The sequence below is a fragment of the Cebus imitator genome, unplaced genomic scaffold (genome assembly GCF_001604975.1).
Source record: "Cebus imitator isolate Cc_AM_T3 unplaced genomic scaffold, Cebus_imitator-1.0 Scaffold263, whole genome shotgun sequence".
Lineage (NCBI taxonomy): Eukaryota > Metazoa > Chordata > Mammalia > Primates > Cebidae > Cebus > Cebus imitator.
The window spans coordinates 2,455,085-2,464,042 of NW_016107578.1; the positions used below are offsets into that span (position 1 = coordinate 2,455,085).

General features: G+C 53.0%; 1 protein-coding gene across 1 annotated transcript in view; it reads left to right on the top strand.

The window, feature by feature from the left end:
• Positions 1 to 8,958, top strand: part of FBN3 (fibrillin 3) — an 87,144-nt gene that overhangs the window by 23,656 nt on the left and 54,530 nt on the right. The window contains exons 17-25 of the mRNA XM_037728355.1: positions 569 to 694; positions 780 to 905; positions 3,626 to 3,745; positions 3,853 to 3,990; positions 4,137 to 4,187; positions 4,466 to 4,591; positions 6,138 to 6,362; positions 6,565 to 6,690; positions 8,476 to 8,604. Coding sequence (XP_037584283.1) covers positions 569 to 694; positions 780 to 905; positions 3,626 to 3,745; positions 3,853 to 3,990; positions 4,137 to 4,187; positions 4,466 to 4,591; positions 6,138 to 6,362; positions 6,565 to 6,690; positions 8,476 to 8,604 — 1,167 coding nt within the window. The remainder of the gene's footprint in view (positions 1 to 568; positions 695 to 779; positions 906 to 3,625; positions 3,746 to 3,852; positions 3,991 to 4,136; positions 4,188 to 4,465; positions 4,592 to 6,137; positions 6,363 to 6,564; positions 6,691 to 8,475; positions 8,605 to 8,958) is intronic.

Sequence of the window (8,958 nt, forward strand, 5' to 3'; positions counted from 1 at the left end):
GCCTCAGCCTCTCAAGTAGCTGGGACCACAGGCGTGTGCCACCATGCCCAGCTAATTTTTTGTATTTTTAGTAGAGATGGGGTTTCACCGTGTTGGCCAGGATGGTCTCGATCTCTTGACCTTGTGATCTGCCCGCCTCTGCCTCCCAAAGTGCTGGAATTACAGGTGACATCCACCATATCCAGCCTAGAATAGCTTTTATCCACTGTATGGATGTTTGCTCCACTATTTCCAAACTGGGAATAATTTTGCCCCCTGCCCCACCGAGGCCATTTGACAAAGTCCAGACTAATACTGGTGGCGGCGGGGGGAGGTGCTACTCATGTCTCCTGGGTGGAGGCCACGGGAGCAGCTTGATATCCTAAAATACACAGGATGGCCCCTCGCAGCAAAAAATGATCCAGCTCCAAATGTCAGCAGTGACCAGGCTGAGAAACCCTTGTTCAGAGCATATGAGGCTGGGTCTGTGCTGGAGCTCTGGCCTTGGGGATCTGACTTCTAGAGATCCCTGGTGTGCCGGGACACACCCTCCTGCTGCCACTGCTGACACACCCCCCTCCTGCCGCAGACATCAACGAGTGTGCTCTGGACCCTGAGGTTTGTGCCAATGGCATGTGTGAGAACCTTCAGGGCAGCTACCGCTGCATCTGCAACCTAGGTTATGAGGCAGGTGCCTCGGGCAAGGACTGCACAGGTGAGCATGGCACTTGGTGGGCAATGTGTGGGCAGCCTCTCCCGCTGCAGACCCCTCACCCCTCTCTCCCACCCCCACCCCGCAGACCTGGATGAGTGTGCCCTCAACAGCCTCCTGTGTGACAATGGGTGGTGCCAGAACAGCCCTGGCAGCTACAGCTGCTCCTGTCCCCAAGGCTTCAGCTTCTGGCAGGACACGGAGACCTGTGAAGGTACAGGGTCCCAGCTCACATGGGTCTGCACACACACGCACCCTGACACACTCAGCATGTGGCATGTGCACACAGACACACAGGCATGTACATGCTCAAAGATGCTTACGTGTTACCTCTATTCACATACACGCATGCTTTCTGTAGTGTGCACACGCACATATATGCACAAGCTCAGATACACATGCTGCATGAGGTGTGGACACAGAGCCATGCACACACATACTCAGCATGCATGCTGCATGCAGTGTGGACACACACACATGCACCCATGCTGCATGTGGTGTGTACACAAGACACACAGGCACACACTCAGAAACATCATGCACACGTCCACATTCAGATATGCACGTTGCATGTGTCATGCATACATACACCCAGACATGCTGACATGCTGTGTACATACACAGACACATACTTTCAGACATGCTGTGTGCATGTGCACGCAGACATGCATACTCAAAGACACTTGCATATGTACCTATATCCACAGACGCATTCACACACACACTCAAAGACACATATATACTCACATTTACATACACACTCTTTTTTTTTTTGATACAGTCTTGATCTGTCACCTAGGCTGGAGGGCAGTGGCACAATCCTGGCTTGCTGCAACCTCCACCTCAAGCGATACTCCTGCCTCAGTCTCCCAAGTAGCTGGGACTACAGATGTGCACCACCACACCTGGTTAATTTTTGTGTTTTTAGTAGAGATGGGGTTTCACCATGTTGGCCAGGCTGGTCTTGAACTCCTGACCTCAAGTGATCCACCTGCCTTGGCCTCCCAAAGTACTGGAGTTACAAGCGCGAGCCACCACACCTGGCTCATACACTCATTCTCACATTTCCCACGCTTGCACTCCCCAGTCACACACGGTTGTACACACTCAAGGGTACACATTTATACACACATCGCAGGAAGCCCTGCTACTCCAGCTACAGAGCTTGGAGAGCTTTCAGGTGGATGGACACATCTGTGTGCTGGCAGGGCGGCATGCCTGGACAAGGCACGGAAGTTCCACGTCTCTTCCCGGATACTCTGCACCACGCATCTCTTCCATCTGGCTGTCCATCATTTGTAATATCCTTAATATCCTTTATTATTTTATTTGTTTGAAACAGAGTCTCGCTCTATCACCCATGCTGCAGTGCAATTGTCAAATCTTAGCTCACTGCAACCTCCACCTCCCATGTTTAAGCGGTTCTCCTGCCTCAGCCTCCTGAGTAGCTGGGATTACAGGTGCCTGCCACCATGCCTGGCTAATTTTTTGTATTTTTAATAAAGACGGGGTTCCACTGTGTTAGCCAGGATGGTTTCGATCGCTTGACCTCGTGATCCGCCTGCCTTACCCTCCCAAAGTGCTACGATTACAGGCATGAGCCAGCGGACCTGGCCTAATTTGTATTTTTAATAGAAAATTAAAACATGGTGTTTCACCATGTTGGCCAGCCTGGTCTTGAACTTCTGACCTCAGTGAACCATGTGCCTCAGCCTCCCAAAGTGCTGGGAATACAGGCGTGAGCCACCATGTCCAGCCTGTAATATTCTTCATGATAAACTAGTAAACGAAAGTTAAGTATTTCCCAGAGTCCTTTGAGCCACTCTATCAGATAATCAAACTGAGGAGAAGGCAGAAATTCTGGAGGCCCGGATTTGCATTTGGCATCTGAAGTGGATGGCAGTCTTGTGGGAATGAGCCCTCAACCCATGGGGTCAGATTCTAACTCCAGGCAGGTAGCGCCAGAATTGAATTATAGGATACCCTGCTGATGTCAGAGAATTAGGCAGCTTGGAAAAAAAAAAAACAAACCCACGTCTGGTCACTGAAGTGTTCTGTGTTGTGTTGAAGGTGAGAGTAAGGAAATGGTTTGGGCCGGGTGCAGTGGCTCATGCCTATAATCCCAGCAATTTGGGAGGCCGAGGCGGGAGGATCACCTGAGGTTGGGAATTTGAGACCAGCCTGGCCGACATTGTGAAACCCTGTGTCTGATAAACACACACACACACACACACACACACACACACGGCCAGTCCGGTGGCTAATGCCGGTAATCCCAGCACTTTGGGAGGCTGAGATGGGCGGATCACTTGAGGTCAGGAGTTCGAGATCAGCCTGGCCAACATGGCGAAACCCTGTCTCTACTAAAAATACAAAAATTAGCCAGGTGTGGTGGTGTATGCCTGTAATCCCAGCTATTCGGGGGGCTGAGGCAAGAGAATCACTTGAACCCAGGTGGCGGAGGCTGCAGTAAGCTGAGATTGCACCATTAAACTCCAGCCTGGGCAAACAAGAGTGAGACTTCATCTCAAAGAAAAACAATAATAATAATAATATTAGCTGGTCATTGTGGCACATGCTTGTAATCCCAGCCACTTGGGAGGCTGAGGCATGAGAATTGCTTGAACCTGGGAGGCAGAGGTTGCAGTGAGCCAGGATGGTGCCACTGAACTCCAACCTGGGGCAATGGAGCAAGACTCTCTCAAGAAAAAAAAAGAAAACAGTTTGGCATTTCCTGTCTCTTACAGCGCTAAACACACAGCGCAGCACACACATGTGATTGCATGCACATTTGATTCCAGTGCCCTCTCCACACTTGTGCATCTGGGTGCACCCCGTGCCACCAGGTGTAGCAACCCCTTGGGGAGGAGGGGTTCTGGCCAGGTCAGGCTCCTCCTCCTGCTGCTCAGGACCTGATGAGGGCTGTCCCCGCAGACATCGACGAGTGCCTGTCTAGTCCCTGTGTGAACGGCATCTGTCAGAATGTGGCTGGCTCCTACACCTGCAGATGTGCCCCTGGCAGCCAGCTGGGCCCCTCTGGTACCATCTGCCTAGGTGAGCGGCCCCGGAGCCCAACAGCATTCCAGAGGCTGGGCATCTGTGAGTCAGGGTGCAGGTGTAGGCCCAGCTGGTAAGACAGGTGACCCACCTTTTCTCCCCAGACAGCACCAAGGGCACCTGCTGGCTGAAGATCCAGGAGAGCCGCTGTGAGGTGAACCTTCAGGGAGCTACCCTGCGGTCTGAGTGCTGCGCCACCCTTGGGGTAGCCTGGGGGAGCCCCTGCGAACACTGCGAGATCGGTAACGCTCTCCTCGAGGCCTCCCTGGCATGGCCGTGGTGCCTTCCCGGGCACCCATGGGTAAAGCCCTGAACGGGGCAGTGGGTACCCCCTGGGGCTGGCATGAAAGAGTGACTCTTTTCTTCACTCCTGCTCTCTCAATTGCAGACCCTGCCTGTGCCCGGGGCTTTGCCCGGATGACGGGTGCTACCTGTGATGGTAACTCCCTGCCCGTGTCCAGCTCACCCCCTACTCCAGAACCCTCACACAAGCAAGCGCATGTTACGGGTGCTACCTCCAGCCCCGCCCTGTAGTCTTTTGAGATGGGGACAGACCTTCTCCCTCCCTGGACCCAGGCCTTTTTGAGAGTCCCCAGGCCCCTGGTCCCCTTCATTCCTCCCCAAGGACAACTTGAGACCCCAGGGGAATGGTCAGCCAGCACCCTGCCCCTCCCTGGACCCTCCAGCTTCCCCTCCTCCTTGCCTTCCACTGCCCAGATGTGAACGAGTGTGAGTCCTTCCCGGGGGTCTGTCCAAACGGGCGTTGCGTCAACACCGCTGGGTCTTTCCGCTGCGAGTGTCCCGAAGGCCTGATGCTGGATGCCTCGGGCCGGCTCTGCATGGGTGAGTCCAGGCAAGCTCTGAACACCGGGCATCCACCCTTCCTTCATTCCCATCACTCCCAGTGACTCAAAGAACAGGAGAGATTTAAGGCATCCTTTGAGATCCTCCACCTCCGGCTAACACATCATGAAAGACATTTGGGTGGGTTTTTTTTTTTTTTTTTCCTTGAGACAGGGTCTCACTCTGTCACCCAGGCTGGAGCACAGGGGTGCATTCTCATCTCACTACAACTTCCACTTCCTGGAGTTCAAGTGATTTTTGTACCTTGATCTCCTGAGCACCTGGGACTACAGGTATGCACCACCACACCCAGCTAATTTATTTATTTATTGGTAATTTTTTTTTTTGTAGGGACAGGGCTTCACTATCTTGTCCAGGCTGGTCTCAAACTCCCCGCCACAGCCTCCCAGAGTGCTGGGATTATAGCCAGACTTGATCTTTGAGGGTAGTTTTAGGTTCACAGCAAATCTGAACAGAAAGTACAGAGATGCTCCACATAGCACCGCCGTCCACACACTAACAGCGTCCCCCGCTATCACAGCTGCACCAGAGTGAAAGGTGCGTTTGCTACAATGAATGAAACCACACGGACACATGGTTATCAATTCTTAAGTCCATAGAGCACTTTAGGGTTTACCCTTGGTGTGTTGGACGTTCTATGGGTTTGGACGAATGTATAATGACATATGTTCACCACGTAGTGTCATACACAGTAGTTTCACTGCCCTAAAAATCCCTAGTGGCCAGGCACAGTGGCACATGCCTGGAATCCCAAAACTTTGGGAGGCCGAGGAGAGCAGATCACCTGAGGAGTTCAAGACCAGCCTGGCTAACATGGTGAAACCCCATCTCTACAAAAATACAAAAATTAGCCAGGCATGATGGCAGGTGCCTGTAATCCCAGTTACTCAGGAGGCTGAGGTGGGAGAATCTCTTGAACCGGGAGGCAGAAGTTGCAGTGAGCTGCGATCGTGTCATTGCACTTGAGCCTGCACTCCAGCCTGGGCGACAAGGGTGAAACTGTCAAAAACAAAACCAAACAAACAAACAAAAAACAGGCACGGTGGCTCATGCCTGTAATCCCAGCACTGCGGGAAGCCGAAGCAGGTGGATCACTTGAGCTCAGGAGTTTGAGATCAGCCTGGCCAACATGGTGAAACCCTGTCTCTACTAAAAATACAAAAAAGTTAGCCAGGTGTGGCGGCACACGCCTGTAATCCCGGCTCCTCGGGAGGCTGAGGCGGGAAAATTGCTTGAACCTGGGAGGTGGAGGCTGCAGTGAGCCAAGATTTCACCACTGCACTCCAGCCTGGGCAACAGAGCGAGACTATGTCTCAAAAAAATCAATAAATCATTTTAAAAAATGGATAGACAGGCTTAGAATAGTGCCTGCCACCTCCAGAGGAAGTCACCCCTTTTCACTCTGCCCCTCCACCCGACTACATTGAGAGAAAGCTTCCGATTGAGAGCAAGTGAGTGGCACACCTGTCTCGCAGCGGGCACAGGTTGGCAGGGGTGGTGACCTGGTGACCATTCCCCTGTGCAGACGTGAGATTGGAACAGTGTTTCCTTCGATGGAACGAGGATGAGTGTGGGGCCGCCCTGCCTGGCAAGTACCGGATGGATGTCTGCTGCTGCTCCGTCGGGGCTGCGTGGGGAGCTGAGTGTGAGGCCTGCCCGGATCCCGAGTCCCTGGAGTTCGCCAGCCTGTGCCCACGGGGGCTGGGCTTTGCCAGCTGGGACTTCCTGTCGGGCCGGCCTTTCTATAAAGGTGCGGTTGGGGAAGGGGATGGGCCCCCAGAAGGAAGGGGAGGGGCACGGCACAGGCAGAAGCCTGGAGTTGAGAGGTGTGTCTGGGCAAAGGGGACATGGGCAGGGCCAGGCACTAAACACACAGGGAGGGCTTGGTGTATGGCTCCCGAGCCTGGGGACATCAGTGTGGTTTGGTGACATTTGATGGCCCTGTACTTCAGATGTGAACGAATGCAAGGTATTCCCTGGCCTCTGCACACACGGTACCTGCCGAAACACAGTGGGCAGCTTCCACTGCGCCTGTTCCGGAGGATTTGGCCTGGATGCCCAGGAACGGAACTGCACAGGTAGGTGCCACCTCTGCCTCTTGCAGAGGGGGTGATCCTTGGCAAGGATAGGGGCCTTGAATAAGACATAGAGACAATGCTGGTTCTTCGGGCACTTCTTGTATCTACCTCTATGCTGTGTGACCTAGGGCATGTCATGCCCTCGCTGGGCTGCAGAGACCCTGACTGTAAAAGAAGGGATGGGCTGGGCACGATGGCTCACACCTGTAACCCCAGCACTTTGGGAGGCTCAGGCGGATGGATCACTTGAGGTCAGGAGTTTGAGCCCAGCCTAGCCAACATGGTAGACCTTGTCTCTACATAAAGTACAAAAATTAGCCAGGTGTGGTGGCAGGTGCCCATAATCCCAGCTACTCAGGAGGCTGAGGCATGAGAATCACTTGAACCCAGGAGGCAAAGGTTGCAGTAAGCCGAGATCACGACACTGCACTCCAGCCTGGGTGACAGAATGAGACTGCCTCAAAAATAAAATATGAAAGAAGGGGCTGCCAAAGGTGACCTTTAAAGGCCTCCAGGGCCAGCATGGTGGCTCATGCCTATAATCCCAGCACTTTTGGAGGCCGAGGTGGAGGACAGCTTGAGCCCAAGAGTTTGAGATTAGCCTGGGCAGCACAGCGAGACCTCCATCTCTGCAAAAAATAAAAATTATTATGGCATTAACTGTAGTTCCAGCTACTGGAGAGGCTGAGGCAGAAGGATCCCTTGAGCTCCCAGGAGGTTGAGGCTGCAGTGAGTTGTGATCACACCACTGCACTCCAGCTTGGGTGATAGAGCAAGTCCCTGCCTCTAAAAAAAACAAAACAGGCCAGGCACGGTGACTCACACCTTTTAATCGCAGCACTTTGGGAGGCTGAGGCAGGTGGATTGCTTCAGATCAGGAGTTCAAGACCAGCCTGGCCAACATGGTGAAACCCCGTCTTTCCTAAAAATACAAAATTAGCCTGGCGTGGTGGTGTGTGCTTGTAACCCCAGCTACTAGGGAGGCTGAGGCAGGAGAATTGCTTGAACCCAGGAGGCAGAGGTTGCAGTGAGCCAAGATCACACCGTTGCACTCCAGCCCAGGTGACAGAACAAGACTCTGCCTCAAAAATAAAATAAAATAAAATAAAATAAAATAAAATAAAATAAAAATAAAGGCCGGGTACAGTAGCTCATGCCTGTAATCCCAGCACTTTGGAAGGCTGAGGTGGGTGAATCACTTGAGGTCAGGAGTTCAAGACCAGCCTGGCCAACATGGTGAAACCCACCACACCCCACATCTCTACTAAAAATACAAAAATTAGCCAGACATGGTGGCACATGCCTGTAATCCCAGCTACTCGAGGGGCTAAGGCATGAGAATCGCTTGAGCCTGGGAGGCAGAGATTGCAATGAGTTGAGATTGCACCACTGCACTCCAGCCTGGACGACAGAATAAGACTCTCTCTCTAAAAAATAAATAAATAAACAAAAATAAAATAAACAAATCTACCACCAAAATAAAGAAAATAGAGAGCTCCAGACCATGAGGAGACTACCTGCCCTTGTCATGTAGAGTTAGGGATTTCCTCCGCTCCTTTTGGGGGATTCTGTTCTGCCTGTCATAGCTACAGATTTGATAGCCCCATCTTGGTGCCCCGTCTTGTCTGCATCCAGGGATCCCTCCCCTCTTGGCCTGCGCCTCCTATGTCTGCAGACAGGCTTTGTCTAGCCCACACCCCCATCAAAGGACAGGGACCCCCCTGCCTTGTGCCTCCTGATCCAGCACACACAGCCCCTCTCACCTCTGCCCCCCTTTCCCCACAGATATCGACGAGTGTCGCATCTCCCCTGACCTCTGTGGCCAAGGCACCTGTGTCAACACCCCGGGCAGCTTTGAGTGCAATTGTTTTCCCGGCTACAAGAGCGGCTTCATGATGATGAAGGAATGCCTGGGTCGGTGACTGCAAGGCAGGGGTGTGGTGGGCACCCCGGGCAGGGTGGGCATTGAGGAGAGGGAGGATGGGGACAGCGGTGCTGTGTGGATGTGGATGGAGGGGGCGGAAGGAGGGAGGAGCTGCAAATTAGCTGGGTGCGGTGATGCCTGCCTGTAGTCCCAGGTACTCTGAAGGCTGAGGTGGGAGGATAGTTTGAACCCAGGAGGTGGAGGCTGCAGTGAGCTGTGGTTGTGTGACTGTACTCCAGCCTGGGTGTCAGTGTGAAAACCTGTCTCAAAAAAGATAAAAGGCTGGGCATGGTGGCTCACATCTGTAATCTCAGCAATTTGGGAGGCTGAGGCAGGTGGATCAC